This window comes from Chiroxiphia lanceolata, chromosome 19 (genome assembly GCF_009829145.1).
Source record: "Chiroxiphia lanceolata isolate bChiLan1 chromosome 19, bChiLan1.pri, whole genome shotgun sequence".
Taxonomy (NCBI): Eukaryota; Metazoa; Chordata; class Aves; order Passeriformes; family Pipridae; genus Chiroxiphia; species Chiroxiphia lanceolata.
The window spans coordinates 8208926-8231528 of NC_045655.1; the positions used below are offsets into that span (position 1 = coordinate 8208926).

The window sequence follows — 22603 nt, forward strand, 5'->3', positions numbered from 1 at the left end:
TGGTAGCATCTAATCAAACTCTCCATCATCTCCATGGAAGAGGCAAGGATTAGTATTCCTGCTCTACAAATAAGGAAAGGCAGAGCTGTGAAATGTGTTGCCTAAAGCCATATGAGAAATTTGCATGAGAGTTGGGCAGAGGACTCATTTGGTTATGGTTTTGGTTTTCTTTCCTTAACAAACTATCATTGTTTAGTACCAATGTATTTTTAAAAACAAGAAGCAAAAGGCAATGAGGTCATGATTTAAATAATCCGTAAGTGTAAGGGAAGCAAGAATAGTTTCAAGGAAGCCTCTACTCCTAAGGAAGGCACATCTTTTCCAAGCACACCTGGCATAGTTCTTCCTCCCAGTTCTACAGTGGTTTATTACTTTCTGGGAGATTCCCTCCGTGTTTCAGCGGTTCGTGCATCGTGCCTGAGACCATTGCTCCTGGAGCAGACTGATTCCACACCATGGGCTGAGTTCAGAGGGATGTCCCCAAGCACTGGTTTGGGTGAAGTAGGCCAGGCCATTTTCTCTTAGTAGATTTAATGGGAAACAAATCTCTCCTGAGTTCTTGCTGTGCATCCTCGCTGCTGTGGCCTGAAGTCAGCTGCTTACATAATGTGTTTTCAGCGCTGTGCCTGCGGAGCGTCAGCAGGGCCGTGCAGGCTGCATACCTCTTCTCTCCTCATCAGCGATGTGACCCTGCACAAGTGGCATCTTACTCTTGCCCACATTGGCTTCCTGTGTGCCTTGAAGGTTGTATTTGCTTTGTCTACTGAAAAAACACATTTTTACTACTGACAGCACTCCAGAACCAATAAAGCTGAGGCGAAGGGAGTTGTTTTCTACTCTGCTTCATGCACCATTGCCAGTAGAATGACCAGCTAAGGCCTCTGTGAGCTACTGGCCTCTCTCCCTATCCCAGGAAGGGCTGGCATCATACACAGTGCCTGGATCACACCCTTTTACCTCCAGGTTTCATTTACTGCTGTTTTCAGCAAACCCTGAAATAAACCAGTTTCTTTTCCGTCTGATCCGGAGGCCTCTGGCAGGGTCACTGGCAGCTCTTCCCAGTCCTGCTATCAAGCCATTCCACCGAGAAATTCTTGGGCCACAAGTGACTTCTGTCACTTCTGCATCCCTCGAGCTTTCCCGGCCTCGCCAGGAGCCCAGTGCACCCGAGGTCAGGTGGACACACACACGTGTTTGAGGAACTGTTGACCTTCTGAGCCTGCTCTGCTCACAACAGATCTGTACCTTAATGAGGCTTGAAGAGCCTCATTCCAGAAACTTCCTCCTACAGGTAACTCAGTTCGGGAGGGAAAGGTCTTCCAATCCTTGCTTATGGTCACAGTCTTGAACGTAGAATCTGTAACACACATTTGGCTTGAAACAGTGGAACTCAGTCCTTACAGGCTTTGCTTTTCAGACTTAGAGACTGGTAGTTGAAGAATTGGTTTCAAATACCAGCTGAGAAAAACTGAATTTATTATTAAAGGAAAAATACAAGCCATTAGGTGTAACTTCCAAATTTTTGCTTTCTGTTCTGTTTCTGAGGTGTGGCTTCTCACTTGTATCCAAGGACAACTTTTATACCAAACTTTCAATGAAAGTTTATGAGGTTCTTGATGAACATAGAGACCTCAACTTCCAGATGTAAAAAACTCTAATAATGCTCCAGCAGATCTTTGACTGACATTGTAGCAGCAAGTGTCACTGTGAGGCTCTTTCACAGTGTCGAGTTAGGGTCAGTTTTCCATCTTTTTCATGTAATTTTTTTATGTATTATTTATAAAATACCCTATATGCTCAGGAATAAAGCAAAATAAGAGTTATTTTAAATTGAAAATTAGGAGTGAAAATAGTTGAAAAAAATTTTATAAAAAACATACAACCTTGGTAATACAATCTGTTTATTACTTTTATAATGAACCTAAATATGAAGGTTAAGATTGAAACAAATGCATAAATAATTTAGGTGAAATGGCTGAACTTCAGTCCCATTAAAGTTAGGCTCCTAAGTGCCTAAATAGCCTGCAGGAATGGGATTCAAGCACTTGAGGAAATTTTACTCAAACGGTAATAGACCCTTACAGCAAACTGCCCGCAGTGCCCAGTAAGTGCTCTCTGCGAGACAGTAACTGTGCCACGGAACAGCATTTACTATCAATTTTTAAATTGTTTTATGTATTTGCCATTGAGGTATTTTCCATCTTTTCCTGTATGGACTGGGGGCATAACTGGAAATTGCGTTTCTGATGGAGAAGTCTTGGAGAACTCCCTAGAAAATCGCAGAGCAAGTGCTCCGAGGAGGGCTCCGAGCGGGGCCGCGCAGGCTGCCGGAGCATCCGCCGTGGGACCGCGGGTCCGTACCGGGGTCCCGGCGGTGCCAGCCCCGTCCCCCTCCCGCAGCAGCGCGGGGGCCGTGCCCGCCGCCGCCCCCGCCCGCGCTCCCCGGGGTCCCTGCGCTGCCGCGGGGGTCCCTCGCTCCGCGCTGCCCCGCGGGCACCCCCGGCCCGGCGCGGCGCCGCCAGCAGAGGGCCCGCTCGGCCCGGGCACCGCGGGCACCGCGTCCGCAGCGGCGCCGCGGGCGGGCAGCGCACCCCGCGCCATGTGCGGGGCCGGCCGGGCGGCCCCCGCGGCCGCGCAGCGCGGGGAGGGCGCGGGGGGTCCGCGGGGCCCCCGGCGCGGATCCCCCTCCGCGGGCCGGGCCGGGCCGCGCCGGGCGGGCGGGAGGGGCCGCGCTCCCCGCTCCGCGCCCGCGGGGTGAGAGCGGCGGGGCCGCGCCCGGAGCCGCCGGCGGAGCGGGCGCCGGGCCGGGCGGTGCCCCGGGCAGAGCAGCATCTCCCTCCCGGGGCGCGGCGGCCGCTCGCGTGAGCGGCGGCGTGCGGAGGGCGGGGGGAGGCGGCGGCTCCCGCCTCAGCCTTCCCCAGCAGAGGGTGCCTGCCGGTGGGAAGGGGGAAGCCGCGCTCTCCTGGACTTTTGTGGGAGTGGGGGTTGTGTTGTGTGTGTGGTGGTGTGGTGTTTTTTTTTTTTTTAAGGGGGGTGGGGTGGGTTAGGAGAGAGTCTGTGGTTTCCATGGAGATGAAGCTGAAAGTGCAGGAAATTTAAAGGCTTTGGGTCCTTGCAAAGCAGACAAACTGGTGCCAACGTGCGTGGCTGCTGTTGCTGCTGAGGAGGCTGCTTTGCAAACGGCGGAGAGGAGCGGGGAGGAAGAATCGGCAGCAACTTCTTCCACACGCACGGGCAGACAACGAGGAGCGGCAGCAGCAAGCAGAATTCGCAACAAAAAGAGGCATCTCCCGTTCCCGGGAAGGGCGAGAAGAAGCAGCAACAGCAGCAGAATTTTGGAGCGGCTCCACCAGGAGAAATTTTTATAGAGAAGGCTACAAGAGAGTGTTTGCAGGGGGCTTGTTTTCCGGGCTTATCAGGGGGCTGTCTTTGCTGGTGGTGCGGCGAGTGGAGGTGATCCCCCTCAAAGACGAGTTATTTTGGATATCCCCGTACAAGTTTTCTGATGTCTTTGCTTGCACCTTCTTCCCCTGCTCTTTGGTGAACCCAGCCCCCCTTTCCCCCCCCCACCGGTCTCCCAAGGATGGATCATTCCCAGTGCCTTGTGACTATATACGCCTTGGTGGTTCTGCTGGGTCTCCGGCTAGAGCAGGGCGCCTGCCAGCACTATCTGCACATCCGACCGGCTCCCAGCGACAACTTGCCCTTGGTGGATCTAATCGAGCACCCGGACCCTATCTTTGACCCCAAGGAGAAGGATCTTAACGAGACCTTGCTAAGGAACCTCATGGGCGGTCACTTCGACCCTAACTTTATGGCTATTTCCTTGCCCGAGGACCGGCTCGGAGTGGACGATCTAGCTGAGCTGGACTTGCTGCTCAGGCAGAGACCCTCGGGAGCGATGCCCAGCGAAATCAAAGGGCTGGAGTTCTACGACGGGCTGCAGCCGGGCAAGAAGCACAGGCTGAGCAAGAAGCTGCGCAGGAAGCTGCAGATGTGGCTTTGGTCCCAGACCTTCTGCCCGGTCCTATACACGTGGAACGATCTCGGCAGCCGCTTTTGGCCCCGGTATGTCAAAGTGGGCAGCTGCTACAGTAAAAGGTCTTGTTCAGTCCCCGAAGGCATGGTTTGCAAACCTGCCAAGTCCGTGCATTTAACGATCCTGAGGTGGAGGTGCCAGCGCCGGGGAGGGCAGAGGTGCACATGGATACCCATCCAGTACCCCATCATTTCGGAGTGCAAGTGCTCCTGCTAGGGCTGGCACTTACCTTCTCGCCCCTTCTCCAGCGGACTCACGTGGACCTTTGCTGCAACAGAAATAAAAGACATTTGCTTTCTGGTTAACGTTGTAATGCACTGTAACGTGTAGGAGAATGTATATTGTGTGTATATATGGCACCGGTTTAATATACTATTAAAAGGTCAGTATTATACGTGAAATAATCAGCGTCTACTGTATTTCTAAGACTATTACCCTGATCGTTGCTAATGTATCTTTTTTTTTTTTTTTTTTTGGTATTTATATTCCAGAGAGAAGTTGCTTCGCTTTGGCGAAGTAGGTTTTTTGTTGGGTGTGTGTTTTTTTTAATAAAAGGATTAAAAAATACAAACCAAACTTTTTGATAAGAAAACGGTTAAAGCTATTTTCCATTATTCGGAAAGCGCGTGTGTGAGTTTTTTTGTTGTTTTTATTTCCTTACGGACTTTAGATTTAAAATAAAAGTGAATAAACGCCTAGAGCACAATGTTATTGTAAATAGAGAGAACAGTTTGAATGACTTAATCCTATGTAAATGAAGAGTATCTGCTATTTATTCTTTATATCCTTGTAGTAAAAGTGCAGTGCAGAATTAAAGTCAACCACTAAAACACGAGCCGTTTGGATTCTGTTTGCTTTTTGGTTTGGCCGCCGTCGGGGGGGCTTTCTTCTCTCTCCTCCTCGTTCTCCACGCTCAGCAGGACGTTTCGTGGTGGCAGGGGGAGGTGGGAACCTGCTCACGACTCTGTTAGGAGGGACTGTGCGGCACCTACCCGGCCGGGGTGCCGGGGGGTCCGGCCCCGGGGGGGGGGGTCCCGGCGCTGCGCTGTCCCCCCGCGGAGCCGCTCCCGCGGCCGCGCAGCCCCGGCGCGCTCGGCGGCAGCTGCTCGGGGATTTTTTTTTTTTTTTTCCTCTCTCTCCTTTTTTTTTTTTTTTTTAACTGCTTGACATTTCATTTACAACGGGACACGTGTCTTTCACACCTACCATTGTGGTGGGACACTGCTGAAACTTGACCCCTGGGCTTTGGGGGTTTTCAGCGCAGACACGTTATTAGGCTGATCCTGTGACAGCCCCGCACACCGCCCGGCCCGGCCCGCTTTTAACTCTTTGGGCTCCCGCCAGCGCCGGGCGATCGCTCCCCTGCCGGGCTGGCCCCCCTTCCCCGGGGAGCGCCGGGCTGTGCCGCCGCGGGGTGCGGGTGCCCCGCTCCCGTCCCGCCTCCCGGGGCCGCCCCCGCCCGCCCCCGCAGCGCTGGGACCGGCCCGGCCCGCGGGGCTCCGCGGGGACCCGGCCCAGTCCCCCCAGTGCTTGACTTGTACGTGCCCGGAGACCCGACGGTTCGTATCTCATAGATACCAACTGCGAAAACAAACTCTCCACGTGCTCTTCAAAGGCTCCCTGACAGTGCAAAAAGCCTTTTCCTTATTTATCTTGGAATCAAAAAACTTTTTTTTTTCCTTTCCCCAAAACTCGGAGGGAATCAATGCTAATCATTTTAAACCCGTGGGTCTTTCATTGAGACAACCCAGCCCTGCTTTTCTGTGACGCTTAGTTCGGTATCTCCGAATGCATATTCATTCCCTCTCTCCCTCTTTCGGTGCGTTTTACCGCCCGTCTCTTTGCTTCTAATTTCAATAGTTTGAGGGGAGGGGGGAAAAATCAGATCTTGGGACATTTAGGGTATTCATTAACCTAGTGAAGAGGAACAGAGGCATTATTACTCACATAGAAGGCACCCTGCCCCCATGTCTATCTAAGGGTTCATTGTAAAAGGATTAAAAGTTAAAGACCTTCATCTTATGATTCTTTCATTTAATCTTCGTGGCGCCTGAAAGACATGCTGGATGGATGATCACATTTAAAATATTCCTAATGTCGGCTACCTTAGGACTCCAGGCAGGGCAAACAAACGTAATTTATTTCCAGAAGAAAGGGTATATTGAGATGTTTAAGTTTATGAACCACCATTACCATGTATATTTGTTAGGTTCTGACAAATACCCAAATAACATTAAAATCAGCCATTCATCACATATGAATTTATGCAAAACCTTGTATGCCTGGGGCCAATATTTTTTTAGACAGAGTTTCACTTGCAAAAAAAAAAAAAGTTTATTTAAAAAAAAAAAGCAAGAGTTTTTCATGACTGGTAAACACGAGAATTATGTGAACAGAAACTATTTCATGCTGGGATGGCAGCCAGGGACTCGGGAATGTCAACAAAAGTTCTCCGAAGGTTGAAAATGTCACTGGATTACAATACAAGGTCCTTTGCCCCATTAGCAAACTTTACTAAAGTAATATTCCCACTACTTAGTGAGGGGGCTCACGCAGTGATTTATCTGTCGGTGATCCCAGCAATGGGGCAAAGAGAGACTTCATCTGGAAACCACCTCTGACTGCTTGCTTCAAGATTTAAAATGTTCCTGTGTGCAGAGCTGGGTGTGCGTTGGTGAGTGTTGTGTGAGTGCAAGAGAAGTGTGCTGGTAATGTAGTCTAAGTATCTATCACCGGATCTGCCTTATTTTTAATCCAAGAGTCATTGTAATCAGAGAGTCATGTGTACATGTGTGCTTTCTCAACCAATAACACCCCGTTAATAATAAATTTACAAGAATATTTTGGGTTTTAAAAAAGTCAAGTTTCACCATCCACAAGGCCCATGATTTTTTCATTTAAATAAATAGCTAAATTTTGTCAGCTGGTAGAGCAAAAATAAACTAGTAGTTTTCACTGTTGTTTCTGGTCAGGTCCACTTTCTGGTCCTCTTGCCCTGGTGTTGAAATGTTTGGCTTGTAGTGGAAGTGTTTCAAGCCAAACAAATAAAATATCTTTCTGATGAATGTTTCTATGCAAATCTGTTTAATATTGGATTTTGTAATATGTTTTTAAAGCAAAATTGAATTATAGCTCTTTTAAATAGAAATCAATTCATAACACAGACAATTTCTGTTTGCTGATCTTTGTAGTGGCATCGTAAGACCTCACAGAGATCACTGTGGGGAAGAAATAAGAAGGGAAAGGTTGAAAGTTTCCTTTTAGTTAATCTTCAGTTTCTTCTTTTGCAATTTTAGGGTCTTAAAGCGTAATACTGGGAATTTAAATTAATTTCTGCTTCAGCCATAGACTGTGCAACCTCACTTGGGTATTTAACCTATGTGCTGTAGTTCCTGATGAGGAGTGCAGGATGTCATCATCTTCATCACTGTAGTTAGTCTTTATCCAGAATAATTCGTTCTCTCACACCATGTGTTTATTCAAAATTCACTAAAGTTAAGGCCTAAGAGTAACACAGTTGATAAAAGCATAAAAGAGTAGACTAGAAGAAGTTGGCCAGAGGTTTGTAATAAGCTCATTCAAAATTAGTGCAGGTAGTGTGATGAAAATGAACCATCTAGAAAACATTAGACACACCATTAGAGCGCTGTGTTCTCACATATGTACTTAACTGAAAAAAATATACTTGATTCATTTTATCATTTTCAAAATACTGCCACAAAGATGAATTCTTAAGATTGCATGAGTGCACGATGGAGTCATCACCAAAACAACCACAGCCAGAAATTACAGCAATAATATTTGTATAAATACTGGACGAGTTTTTGCTCTCTCATAGTTTTAACAGAGAAGTAATCTTAATTTAGTAACATCAACACTTCACCTTGCTTGGGCTGTGTTGTGTAAATGTAATCTGCACACCACGTTGGCTGGATCTTGGACCCATTAAAAAGAAGATATTCCAGCTCGGAGATTTGCCAGGAATCTTCAATGAAAGTTGAAATAAATATAATGGCGTCATCCTATATTATAACATCACAGCCTTCAAGGTAAGCCAAACCAAAGGTATGTTGGCAGGGGAGTGCTGCCACCTGGTAGATCCATGCTAGGAATAGATATGATACTCCCATCCAGAGGGGAGGAGAACCAGCCACGCTCTTCCTGGAGTGCCCACACGGATCGTGCAGTCTCTCTGTGCCTGCAGGTCCTGCGGGAGCCTCGCTGCACCAGAGAGCTGCAGAACCTGTGTCAATGCTCTCTTTTAAGAGAGCAGCTACAGCAAATTTGAAGAGACCCTTTCATTCCCTCTTCCCTGCTCCCAGACCAAGCGAGAAGCTCCAATGGTTAAAAGGAAGGGAATGAATACATTCGCTTGAAACAACTGTTGGAATGGTTCAGAGGGGAACAGAAATATTCAGCAATCAACATTAAAGACTCTAAATCCTCGGAGGTGTTATTGCAGGATCAGCAGCTTACAACCCTCTTCGTGAAGGCTGGGTACCAGTGTATTACTGTTAAGTCCCCTGCAGCTTGTTCCCTGTGGGGAAAGCAGCTGCTGTGTGTGATGTGCTTTTGAAGAGTCTGGGAGAAAAGCTGCTGGAAGAGAAGTCTGGAAGAGAAATCTGCACGGGTATAACATCACAGTGAGACACTTCTCCCTGCTGAACTGGAGGACAGGAGTGCAGAGATGGCACAGTTTAGCCTCTGGCTCTGTTAGGGGATAGCTCAGATGGGGACCAGCTGAGAACAGATGCTCTGGGGGTTCACTGGTTGTACGTTCTGCCCTCTCCAGGGGTGTATTTATGCTGCCATCGAGCATCTTTCTGTGTCAGCACTCAAGGCCAGACCAACCTGCATGTGCACTCAGGCCTGGTCAGCCTGGGGATGTCCTGGAATGCTTTGGAGCCATCCCTGTGAGGAGCTCTGGCAGTGGGTGGGTGCTGCTGTCCAAGAGCTGCCGCCCAAGTGAAGGCAGCAGCACACACATCCTAGCACTGACCAGCCTGGAGCCTTCCCTTCACATAAGGCAGACATTCCCCAGGACTCAGGTCTCTCCCTTGGAGAATCCCAGAGTAGTCACTGCATCAGATAATCATAACACAGTTTGAAAATAAGTTTCACACTCCCTCCTCGTTGTTTTTTTTCCCTCATGAGAGGGGGAGTGGCAAGACTGCCATCACAAAGAACGTTACTCAGAACCAGAACAGATCTTAAGGCACAACACTAAAAACCTGTATGCAATGGAGAAGGACTGGGTGGCTCGAGGGATTGGTAATGGTATAAAGAGCTTTTCACCACTAGGCTTCTGGCTCTGATCCAGAGGTAGTAACTGAAAGCCACAGTCATCTGATGCCTGCAGAGTGGGCTCTGTAGAATGAGTTGTTGGTCTCTGCATAGATCCTACCAAGCAGGATCCAGATCACAAAGCCACCACCAGAACTGACATGCTTGCAAGGATTCTCAATCCAAAGTGCAGAATGAAACAGGAATGGGGATGTTTGATCTGTGTTTGGGATTTAGGAGCAATAAGGTTGGGGTTTTTTTGTTTGTTTTGTGGGGGAGCGATTAATATAGGAGAATATAACCAGCATAGTGCCTTGTATTGATACAACCCTTATGCTATTTTCCTTCTGGCATAGCAATATCTTTATTTTTGGCGTACAGCTGACAACTTACTACTGGCTTGGATGCACAACCATGGTCCAGAGGAAGATGCAGCAAACACAAGAGCCAGGCTCTGCCATATTAATTGAAGTTCCTGCTGCACTGGATGGTGCAAATAACTACACAGTAAATGCATCTTATGCCTACCAGTACAAATACCTTGGTTACAGCAGTGCAACTTTCCAGAGCTCAGATTAGAGGTTACCCTTCCATGGGATCCCCAGTCAGGCAGCTCTGAACACACATTTCTCTGAACAAAGGATGAACAGGCTGTGATTCAGAATATTCTTGCCAAGCTGCTGCATTGTACCTGTGCAATAAAAAATCCATCCCTTTTTCTGAGCTATAAATAAGCTGAGTTGAACTGAGGAAAAAGAAGTACATAAAACCAATACATATTTATATAAGGACAAGTGTAAACATCACTCCTCTGTTTCAAAATGAACCTTCTGGTGTTCCAAGCACTTCATAATACTGTCTGTGAGTAAAGAATGGACAGAAAATAGTTTTTCCTCACACCATCTCCTAGTTTGCTTGGCCATTTAGAGATACTGCATATCTAGGCAGGTTTAATTTGCCCTTTGCATGAATTGTTCCTCCAAGAGCACGCTATTTCTTTCATGCAGCAACAGAATGTTGAGAAATACTGCATAAATATTATTGTAAATGTACATAAATTAGCAGAGGGACTTTATAACCTGGTGAGACAAGCTGAAATACTGTCTTTTAAAACTGAGTGAACTTCAGGGTTCATCATGTCCTTTTGGAATAGGTGGATAAAATTTTGTTTTGTAGGTAATACTTGCACAATAAATGAGGTCATTGACTTGAACCTTGAAGCTCTTGTAAATAAGCCTCAGTTAGAATCACTTCCCAAATTAAGTCTCAGTGCTACATTAGAAGTCTTTCTCATGGCCTTAGAAACACTCAGGTGTCTCTGTCTCGTTGTGTCTGCTCTTGGCTCCAGGAGGGTGTGAAGAGCCCCTTTTCACCAAGCAGTTTGCTGGGTCTGGATCTTATGTTGTTGTGGTGGGTTGACCTTGGCTGGACGCCAGTGCCCACCAGAGCTGCTCCATCACTCCTCTCCTCAGCTGGAGCGGGAGAGAAAATACGATAAGAGGCTCTTGGGCAGGGAGGGATCACTCACCAATTACCATAACAAGCAAAACAGACTCAACCTGGGGAAATTCATTTATTACCAATCAAGTCAGAGTAGGGTACTGAGAAATAAAATCAAATCTTAAAACACCTCCCTCCCACCCCTCCCTTCTTTCCAGGCATAAATGCACTCCTGATTTTCTCTACCTCCTCCCCAGCAGCAGCACAGGGGGGTGGGTGGGAGTGGGGACTGGACTCAGTTCATCACACACTGTCTCTGCTGCTCCTTCCACCTCAGCCACAGCATTCTCACACTCTGCTCTAGTGTGGGTTCCTCTCTCCGTGGGACCACAGGTACTGCCAGGACCCTGCTCCAGCATGGGCTTCCCATGGGGTCACAGCCTCCTTTGGACACACCTGCCCTGGTGTGGGTTCCTCCAGGGGCTGCAGGTGGATCTCTGCCCCACCGTGTTCCCTGGGACAGCCACCTCACCATGGGCTGCAGGGCAATCTCTGCTCCCAGAGGTGCCCAGAGCACCTTCTCCCCTCCTTCTGCCCTGACCTGGATGTCTGCAGAGCTGTTCCTCTCACATGTTCTCACTCTTCTCTCTGGCTGAAGTAGCTGGGGGTTTTTGTTTCCCATTCTTATCCCAGAGGTGCTCTGTTATCACTGATGGGCTCAGCCTTGGCCAGTGGCAGGTCCATCTTGGAGCTGGCTGGAATTGGCCCTGTTGGACATGGGGGAAGCTTCCCACAGAAGCCACCCCGTAGCCCCCCCAGTCCCCAAACCTCACCACACACCCCCAGCACCATTGTGTGTATACACAGTGGAGTATTCCAGTTAACTGGAAAGTCTAATAAAGTTCCCTGAGCACTACATGAAGAAGGCATTAAGGCTGGACCACCAGGTCAGGGGTAGTTACACTGCACTTAAGCTGCCTCCAAAAGTGCAGAGCATTCTGGGCTGAGCCAACAAAGTTTCAAGCACACACTCAACCCAGGCTTCACAAGCAGCTCCCCAGAAGGACTGACTGCTCATCCCACGTGCCTGTAGGTTCTCCCTTGGACCAAAACGCTCAGCACCCTGTCCCAGAGTCCCGAGGGAACCAAGAGCAGCTTGGGTGTTCAGGGGAGGGCTGTTCTACCTAACCAGGAACAGCTGAGTGTTGTGGTTTGTATAAACTGTTTGCCATGTATGTGTGGCATGTGGCAGTAAATGAAACACTTACTTTAAAACTTATTGAAGTTCTTTCAGCAAAAAAATTAATGTGGGGTTGGCTTTTATGCGTTGTTTCAAATGAAGCAGAGATTTATACACCTTATTATCCTAATTTTTTTCCAGACACTGCCTTGAATATCTCTCATATCTTATGGGAAATCAAATATCAGAGATCATTTTTAATTTCCCATCCATGGTACGAACAAAAAAAATGAGTAAATCTAATGAAGTGGCATGTAGTCAAATGTTCAGACTGTAATCATCCACCAAATATTTAAAGCAATCTGAATGAAACTTTTCAGACAGCCAGACTAGGTTCCTCTTACTCCTAAGCTTCTGAGAGATGCCAACAGATTTTAAGGTTAACATTTTCAGTCCTGGGTGCCTGAGATTAGGCATCTTGTTCAACAAGCAGACACCTGTGGGGGAACAAAACCTATGGTTTGAGTTTTTGGATGCAGAAATTCACAGCTCTCAGTAGGAGACAATGATAATACACAACACTGTGAAAACAGCAGATGTAGCTTTACTGCTACATACAAGTTCTGTCTGATATGGTGCATTTTGTAACTGATTATAGTAAGGTTTGGGGGTTTTTTTCCAAGAAGAGCTAATAGATGTACATTTAAAAAAAAATCTGGGATTTAGGTATATAACTTTCCTATGAGCTACAAAAAATCCCATTTCCAAATCTCACTCTGAAATAATGAGAAAAAGAAAAGACTTAAAGTTTCTCACAGAGCAGAGAAATCCTAAAGCAAAACAATTGGATTCTAAGCCGTATCTCCTGCCAGACTGGATTTGTAGGGGAAAAGGGAGAATGGGGGAGCAAGAGCTGTGGAAAGGTTACCCTCTCTTCACTCTTTTCCCTCCTCCTGCCTCCCATCAGGATGGTTGTTGTTGTCACATGCTGAAGGAGTCCCCTCCCTCCTTCCTTTCAGTTCTACATCAGCCCCTGCAGATGTGATGGAGGAACATGTTGACGTCAATACAGTTATTTTATGCCACTCGAAGATCTTAATCTGCTTTTAAAAGTATGAAGTATTTTCAGAAGCCTCTTTTTCTGTTTCCTGTTGCCTAAAATCTTCCTGCCTTTGGCACAGTAATTACCTGTCACCAAAGTTTCTCTTTGCCTGTTACATTTTCCCTGAAGGTGGTCATAATATTTTCATTAAAATATTTTTTGACCAAACAGTAGATGTTCGGTGAAATTACACACTTTGTCTTGCAAGTTTAGCTTTGTGAAATTTCCTTAGCATTCCATAAAAACAAAACAAACCCTGGACTTCTTTATCACCTCTTTTCTATTCTGTAAAATATATGGATTCTAGAGCTGTGCTGCCAAATCTTGAGGAGCTCATGAGTAACTTCCAGTGTAGCCTTTGCCATTTTGCTACAGTTAAGGTGAAAATCTGCAATTAAAGTGACTTTGGTCACTTTATAGTGTGAAGAAGTACTGTTGAGGGGCTGAGCAAAAATATTATTTCCCTTTTAGGCAGAATATCTGGTATAATAATCCCTGTCAATGTATTGCAGGATCTTTGGTGTCTGTGCAGACTTACCTTCAGAAAAGAACACAATCTCTGTGTTTCACAAGAGTGCAGGTATATTCTGTGTTCAAGTTGGGGACAGCTACTGCTGTCACCTCCAGTGACCCTCCCATTTCTGGAGAGCTTCGTTGTGCCTCTGCACTGCAGCTCAGGTGACATCAACTGAAATATGTTATTTATTTCAGAGTATTTTGCTGCCTTCCAGCCTTACTGAGCAATTCTATAATTTGTTCTGTATTGACCTTGTATTTTGGATTAATTTCATAGTACAATAAGTGAAACAAGATTGAAAGTTTCTTTGAGTCCCTGTTTCTATATTTCTGGTGTAAATTGCTCAGAATGGTTTCTGTTAAAACAGTAAATTTAATGCCCCTGGCTCTACTTGTGCAAATTGTCTTCCTAAGGTCAATAGATTTGTCTACTGGTACAGCTGAGAAAAATATTTTAGCAGCTTTTCTGGGGCAAAAATGGTGACTCAGTGGCAGTGTAACATTTTACAGATTCACATCAGCTGAAAAAATGTGGCCAATTTCCAGCTTTGAAAACGTTAAATAATTTTTTTTAAATAAAGTATTTTGTTCTGATGTTTTTTTAACTTCTGTTGATTTTTTAACTTAAAACAGTGGGGTTTTTTCCTTTTGAAAGTCCTCACTCAATTCTGGGACAAAAATTCATTCCTTTTTAACCTGTGTAAGCCAAAATCCCATTTCAATCAAAATTACACTCCGTAAGATTGAACAGAGCATTTCGTGTAATTCTGAGCCAGCATTTCTTATTTTTCAGCTCACCAAAAATTTTGAAAATGTGTTATTTTTGGTGAGCTCAGAGCATATATTTAAATTATTCACCAGAGCTGTGAGGAATGGAAAAATTAGATTGTCTCTGAGCTCAAATCAGCCACCAGATCCACGGCTGCAGTAAATCAGCACAGCTCTGCTGGTGTCAGATGAGCTGTTCAGTTTTATGCCAGCAAGGAATCCAACTGCATTTCGGTGTTTGGTACAGTGGGAAGGTGTGGATGGGCCCTCCAGGTGACTGTGGCTTGGAGCTGAGATCCTTGAGAGGAAGGATTTGTAAGACAAAAGTATTACCTGACTTATCCATGGCATTAAGGTGCGATGCCTGTGTTTGAGTGCTAAGTGTTAGTGTAAAGCCTGTGTGCGTGGCCACTACTACATGAATTCACTTCTCCACTCCTTCTTTAGGAATATTAAAAGTTGCATGACTTCCAAGTCTTTCTATGTGCTGTTGATTAGCATTCCACCAGGATCACTAACCTATTAGAGTGTCTGTCACTATTGGTGGAAAAGAGTCTTTTATTTCCTTCTCAAATGATTTTGCTTTTCTTCAATGGTGTCCATAGCAACACATGCTGGTGGTGATGAGTCCCTGATTCTGTTGCAGCCTTTCCACAGCAGTGTCCTGCCAGTAACAACAGTTGACCCGACATTGGGAGGCTGCTGGGAGGCACGTAGCTGGTTCTCCTCGGGAACGAGAGGTGTCTTTCCATATGTGGCAGGTCAGTTCTTGTAAATGCCATGGCTGATTTCTGATCAGAGCAGCCTCCTCCTTATTCTGAACATATGTGTAGTGTTGGGAATCTAACTCTGGAAGGTCTTTTGCCTGAAATGCCTTTCCTGAATGTGTCTGTGCACACGTGTTCCTCTGCTTGTGTGTGACTGTTTCTACCAGTTTGCTGCTCTAAGCTGAAAGTTAGTTCTGATAGCAAAGAGTGTGTGGAAGAGATTGTCCAGAATGTAGCCAGAGGACAAGGGAAGCCACTTGTCCCTTAATCTTCTCAATCAGCATGCCTGCTTTAAGCTTTTGTCTAGGTAAAAGACGTCTCAAGAAATGAGTAATCTGCATGGACTCTCTCTGCTGCAGACTTTAGATCAGAACCAACAATTTAACATCAAGCTCAAATAAGAATGACTTCATTACCTAGACTGAAGCTGGCAAGGAAGACAAAGTGCTCTCCTGTGCCTTAACCTACTATTCACAACTAATGGGAACAAGTCTTGGACTTAGTAAGAGTTGGCTTTCTATCACAACGTGCATAAAGCAGGGACCAGATCCAGTGACCTTTCTTCATGCGAGCAATTCTTGCCTACATATGTAATCAATGGGATGGTTTGCTTAGGTAGAGTTTCTCTGCATGTGTAAAAGTGGAAAGGACCTGGACAAAATTCCAGAGTTTTTCTTTCTGTGACTCATACTTGTCTCTGGATTTGCTTTGTGTATGTATTGGCACTGTCGTTGCGTCCAAGCCCCAAGTACATCTCTGCAGTTCTTTAGGTTGTGTTTTGAGTGCCAAACAGTCATCCTGCATTTCTCATGCACCCATCGAAGAATCTGCGTTTTTGGAAGCAAGAAACCTTCTCCAAATGTCTATCACATGAAATGAAAATTATCTGTGCTGACTGCAACACCCTTGCCGTGTTCATTTGTGCTGCTGGTGGTGTTGTGTCATTTCTGCTTTTCAGTGTCTCTCTTCCAGGGACAGCTTCCCCCTGAAGTCTTGGTGTGAGGGTCCCACCTGAGCTGGGGCCAAGCACAATGAAGGTTGTGTTAACAGATGGACATGCCTGCAGTCAACAGACCGTGCCTGAGTGTGAGTGCTGAGAGCAGAACTCACAGGTGGGAATGGCCAAATGTCTGTCTGTGCTGTGGTTAGGGGGACATACCATTGCTAATTCTGCTCTGGGCTGACTTAACTGAAAAAAGAAATTCTTCCCTCACCACATAAGGAGAGGTTTTGGCCTGTTGGAATTGCCTGGGTGGTGCAAAGGAAGGTGGGGTGTAGAGAGACATTCTAATTAAGTCTCTATCCCCTTTTGTTCATATCTTTTTAGGAAAGCCCCCATGGAATAGACCAAAATAAGCTCCTACCCCTAGCTGAATAAGTTGTCAGGGTGCAGAACTATATTCTGCAGACTTATGCATGTGTAAGGGGTGTGTAACATTTTTGTCTGAATGGAGCCCTATGTTCTCATAATTTATAGTAAGTAATCTTATTTGCAAAGCATGCCCTTACAGTTTTAAAAAACAAGTTAATTGACTTGCATAAAAATCAAACATGTCAAAGTTTTCCATCTCGACACAAACACCACATTGAGCAGCACATTGCTACAATAGCCATGATGCAGTCTGGGCTACCTATTGAGATATTTCATAAACCAAAATGGAATCTTAAAAAGTTTGTCAGTTTTGCATACCTCTGAGTTGCTGAATTTAGGAGTCCATTACTCGACTAATTATACAATGTTTTATTTTTTTCCTTGTGTAAATAAACAAACTTGTGTCTGAATTTTGGCAAGGGGCACTAGAAGCCAATTAGAAGGTGTTCCCAATGTATTACAGTATTACAAACAAGATGCCTTTTCTTAGAAAGGCGAACACACCGTGTTTCTTTTAATGAGTGTGAAAATATACCAGTTGCTTAATCACTAGCAACTTATAGTTATAAGCATAAGTGAGTCCTTTCTCAGGAATGAAAAACATAGCTTAGTTTCTTTACTAACAGATGACATTTTAATTTAAAGCTCCAGTTTTTGTCTGGAAGGGCTAAAACATCTGAATTATTTGAGAGAGAAATAAGGGGCAGAGGGGAGGTGTGAGGGAGCAGGAGGGATTTTCTTCTCTGAGCAGACTTGGCCCCCTGTTCCTTTGAGTGGTGAAGGTGGTGTGTGTCCCCTCAGTGTGTGTCTGCAGTGCCATCTGAGACACTGTGCCGTGGTTCAGTCTCTCAGTCTTGCCTCACTTGAGCACAAAACTGGATCCAAAACTAGAGCACTGTGAGTTATTTCAAAGTAGATGATTCTTTCTGCATGTTTTAGGTATGGTTTGGAGCACAGCAGCATCCCTGGCAGAGCGAGCCCAAGGAAGGGTGGTGTCTCAGCTGTAGTTTCTTCCCCTGATCCTCTTCTGGGGGGAAAACAGGGATACAGCCTTGAGTTACTTTGAAAGGGTAAAGCATCCTCCCATGCAGTCTAGACAAATCACAATATGCTCATTGTGAAGCAATAAAAATACTAAGCTGGGTAAGAGGCTGGATAGAACAAATAGCTCTATATAGAGATCCTTTATCCTTGTTTTTCTTGAAATGTTTGTCTAGAAACATAAAGATCTCTTGATTTATGACTTGTTCAGCAAGCTCCAAATCAGATGGTGTTGCATTCAGAGCAGTGAATCTGTCAGCCTGGCATTACTCCACTGCAGCCAGTGGAGTGCTGCAAATTCCACAGGACACATCCCCAGCTGCTGCTCACTGGGGTTATGGCAGGAATATGTTACTTGTCAGCAGATAGAAGAAGTGTGGAAGAATCTGGACCATCACAATTTTTAATCCTTCTCATAAAAATAAAATAAGCCTTGGGAAAGCTCTCCAGTGTTATTTAAAAATAGAAGAATGAGTGTTAGTGGTTTTATATGGATTACATAAATTACTAGTTTATTAGAAAAAGGGATAATTTTAAAAAGAGAGAATTTCCCTCGAAGGGAACGTTTAACTTCTTTGCGTTACTTTATGGATATTTTATTTTACATTTAGAAATAATTAAATCTTTTAAAGCAGAAATTTTCTCTTTTTAATTTTTTTTTTTTTGATCAAATAATGCCTTTCCTGCTTCAGAGCTCCACAGCCCCATGTGAGCCATCCTTGGTGCTGCTCAGCCCTGAGGCCTGAGCTCGTGCAGCCAGTTACTGTGCACGGCTTTGTGCAGGATCTGTGCAGACACTTCATTCAAGGCAAGGTAATGCTGACTAGCCAGAAAACCAAACACAGGAGGTTTAATCCAAAGCCAGCTGCACTGCCCAGCTTTAGTTGTGTCAGGTACACACATTGGATTCCTAAGTTGGGAGCTTAGTGTCCCTGGTTCCAGTGGAGCGTTCGGAGAGGCAGAGCACAGTTCTCAGCCTCTTTACTGCCTTATTGCTCTAAATCGTGATCAGAATTTTCACACAGACATTATAATAACAGCAAAAGCAGTTCAGGACTCCATGAAAGACAAAGGAGTGCCACCTGCCCACTAAACCCACCCCTAACCCTTCTGAGGTGCAGGGAGTAAGGGCCTGGATCCTGCCTGAAGCAGACTCTCCATCTCCAGTGCATGGGCACTGTCCCTGTGGGACAAGTGGTGGGGAAGTGCTAAGGATGGGAAAGCCATGGCTGGTGAGGTCCTGGAGTGCAGGACATTTTAGTGCAGATGTAGATCAAGAGCAGTTTCTGCTCCCTGCTCTGTACAAGGAGAGGACTGGGAAGGGGCTGTGACTAGTGCTGATCTACAGGACTGCCTCCTACAGCTGGCCCTAGAGTGGTGCTGCTGGGAGACAGCCCTTTACTTCCTTCCTTCCCACCACTCACAATTTTGATGAAGAAGAGGAAGAAAATGGAGAAAATTGCCCTTTGAGCTGTGATTTTTAAGGGAAAGTCGATCTTGTCAAAAAAATTGCTTTTTTTTTCTTTTACGAATGCGTCTGAAAATGTCCAAGTTCAGGTTCTGAAAAAAATGTGAGGCTTTGATTGGGTAGCAAAGTTTCTGTTAAAACGAAGGAAAAATCAGGTTTGCTTGTAAAAATTCTTTGGATTTCAGTCCCCAAAAGCGGAGGGGAAGAACTTTGTTCAAAACTAAAACATTTCAGCTTTCTGTCGCTGAAAACCAAAAAGTTGTCATTGAATTTTTTGTGGTGGAAGTAATAGTTTCTAATCTAGTTCTGAGATTTTCCAGGACATTTAGGGAATAGGCTGTGCTCTGGATGGGGACACAGGACGCCAGTTCTCACTTTGTTAGAGTTTTTTGACAAGATACATAATTTCATTGGGTATGTCTTCATGCCTTGATAGAGGTGGCCCAGGGCTCTGCTGGAGTCAGTTCTGTCTGGTTTGGTAGAAAATAGTCAGTTAATGCTTTTCTGTCTCAGTTTTTCTTCTTTAAAACTGGAATAATATCCTTGACCTGTTTTCTCTCTTCAGCTTGTCGGTGCTCTCTGACAGGGTCTGTGTCTCTTGGCAAATGAGGTCCCGTTTGTAGCTGCAGAGACATGGCTGTTAAAGGTTCCTGGTACTACTGCTGAGGAAAGAATATATGTCTAAATACTCCCTTTTATTCAGATTTTTATGAGCATTTTGCTTTACTGGGAAAGATCCTCAACTATTGTAAATTTGGCAGGCATCCACCAGAGTGAGAGCAGCTCTACCAACTTCCACCAACTGAAGAGCTTGGACTCAAAGTGTGCTTGGGGGGGGGAAAAGCAAGCTTGGTGTAGGAATCCTTTTGTTAATACAATTAACATATTCTGTGTTTACAGCATTTTTAAAAGTTCTGTTAAAAATAAATTCCTGAAGCCCTGGATAAATAAATAGTTGTACAGAAGAGTCCTCTGTAGCCACGAAGTTGCCAAAAATTATCAGTAATCCTCAGTCAGATGGAATGTACAGTTGGCAAGGGGATGGCAGGAAAAAGTCCTCACCAGTTCTGCCTCATATTCCCATACAATGAGAGATGCCAAGTTTTTCTGTTAGTGTCTGTGATGCAGTTGAAGATGGGAGTGTTTGTCATTACAGAGACCTTGTTTTAGTTAAATAACCAGTGAAGGGCTCAGTTCAGTTGCATATTTTTCCATCACTAGGCGTTGATTTCACACAAGCTGCTTTATTTTGTTAATGAAATCTGACCCTCATTTCTTCTCCCTCTGCATCTAACTCAGTTTAGGTCAAAACATAATATGCAAATGAAGAACCACAAGTCCAGCCCACTAGTGATGTGGTTTTAAAGTCATGAATAAAAATAAAAATTATTTACAGACTAGTCTGGGGCAATATCTGCCTTCAAAACTGACATCCAGGATCCCGGCAGCTGACGTATGTATTTATTTAGGCTTTGACACTGCTAGGATTCATAATTTGGAGTGGGTTGGTTTTTTTGGAAAGCGGCTGGTGATTTTAAGGGCCTTTATTCTGAGTGACGAAAGTCAGACAAATGAAACTGGCGTGTGCTCCCTGCTGTCTGAAACACTGCTTTATTTGAGCCCTGTGCAGTAAAGCTTCAAGCTCTTGAGGAACCCCCAATCACTTGTCAATTCTGTGTATCTTGGCCCCTGGGCACAGTGCATGTAAGTGGATAATGGGCCAAGAGCTGTTTTTATTTAAAACTCTGGAATTCCCGCTTGGTTCGACAGGAATTACACCTGTTCAGCCAAAGGCAAACTTTGGCCCAGGGATTGAAATCTAAAGATGCTGCTGCATCAGAGCACAGTCACACCGAGCAATCACAGCCTCTTGTCCCAGAAGTGCTACACCTACACCAGGCACAGCATGAGGATGAAATAACAGAGTAGTAAAAAAATGGGCAATGTGCTCAATCTGAGGTTCTCCCATCAGTTTGCCTGGATCCAGCTCTAATAAATATACCCACTAAACGTTCCACCATTAGATCTATGTGATGGCATTGCTCTGTGCCAACAGAGAAGTTATAAACACTTTGCTGCTTAGAAAAAACATCTGCTGAAAAGTTTAGTAGCTTAATTGCAAAGTGTGTAGAAATGTTTAATGGAAGAGTAGGAGTGACTGTGTCTGTGTAGCACTCAAGTCTGTTCAATTAGCCCTGAAGGAAGACGTCTGAGAACAGAAAAATTGAGAGACTGAAAAGATTTGCCATCATTGCCATGATTAAGCCCCATTCATACTCAATTTTTCAGCGTTTTCCAGACCACCAGAACATACAGGCAACGTCTGAGCTGGTTAAGGACTGATGCAACTCCAGATTAAATTAATATCTACGTTACAGCAGCTACTTACTGTGACTGTCAAAAGTTAGTTTTACCCCAGGGAGAAGGTACAAAGGAAACAATGGAAGGTCTTCTGTGTGAAACCCTGAAATCAGATCCTAACAGGCACGCAGAGTGGTGCAGATGTAACACAATCTAACCTTTTCATGTTTAGACTAAAGCATTTTCATTTAACGTTACACTTAGCGGAACAGCTTTAAACCAGCCGCAAAGGAGTGACCTGGCATGTTTTGACTATAATAAGCATTGATTCCATGCCTATAAATTTTATAGTTGAATCAATTATACTCTTTCTTTATAGGATTAAGGAAAACGTTCCATTTCAAATGGAATTTTTTTTTTTATTCTCATGACAGAGAGGAGTTGAAGGGAGAAAAAAAGAAAAATGAGTGAGCAATGCTAAAATTATTAAGAAAATGCCTAGAGTATTTTCTGCTAGGATAAAAACTGTCTAGTTAGAATATCTCAGCCTGTGGAAAGATCCACAAGCACTGAAAATATTTCTTATTTCCCATAAATTAGAAAGTCACCAGCTGTGGTCTATCAGTTCCCAGAGCAGTTAGGAGCTGACACTCAGGTCTCACTGCAGATGGGTCTGTGCCATCAGAGTCGGCACTGATGGGAAGGCACGTGGTTTTCCATCAGAAATAGTAGACTGGGCTTTGGGGAGGGCTCAGTTAAATTTTCATCTCTGCCACAAGCTTCTCCTTTCATCTGACAGCATGAAATGGTCAGGCCTGGTGCTGTGTTTTCATAAAGTGCCCGGTCAAATGGGACTGTCAAGTCTTTGGTGGGGCTGAACACAAATCCTGATGATCTCAAACTGATAGGATTAAATGATGTCCATGGAATGCAGTGTTCTCAATGCTTTTTGCCTGTTGAGTGGTAGAGTTGCAAAATCAAGTAGTAGGGAAAAGCTCCGAAAATCTTTGGTTGAAGCTGCGTGGAGGTTTTGAAGTACTTTTTAAACTCCTTATAAACCAGACATGGTTCTAGACATTTGCAGAGGATCCACTAAGGTACCAAAGGCCATTGTTAGTCAGTGGTCACAGAGCAAGGAATAGAAGCCGGAATAGAAGCCGGAATAGAAGCCAGAATAGAAGCTCTTCCCATTGAGACACATCTCACTCTGGAGTGAAAACATCCCCTCACTGTGCTGAAGGGGATTGTGAAGTAGCTTGTGACAGATACCAACAACACAAACCAGAACTCTTCACAGTCTCCAAAACTCAGACGAGCTTGTGTACT

The 22603-nt window shown here is 45.0% G+C and overlaps 1 protein-coding gene across 1 annotated transcript; it reads left to right on the forward strand.

Moving 5' to 3' along the window:
- The first annotated feature begins 2933 nt into the window (after positions 1-2933).
- On the forward strand, positions 2934-4874 carry NOG (noggin). Its single transcript, XM_032706709.1, has one exon. The coding sequence runs from the start codon at positions 3584-3586 to the stop codon at positions 4253-4255; it is 672 nt and encodes a 223-aa protein (XP_032562600.1). The 5' UTR covers positions 2934-3583; the 3' UTR covers positions 4256-4874.
- The last annotated feature ends 17729 nt before the right edge of the window (positions 4875-22603 follow it).

Excerpts from the sequence above, each read along its gene's own strand:
- NOG (XM_032706709.1), top strand. The coding sequence starts at position 3,584 with ATGGATCATTCCCAGTGCCTTGTGACTATATACGCCTTGGTGGTTCTG.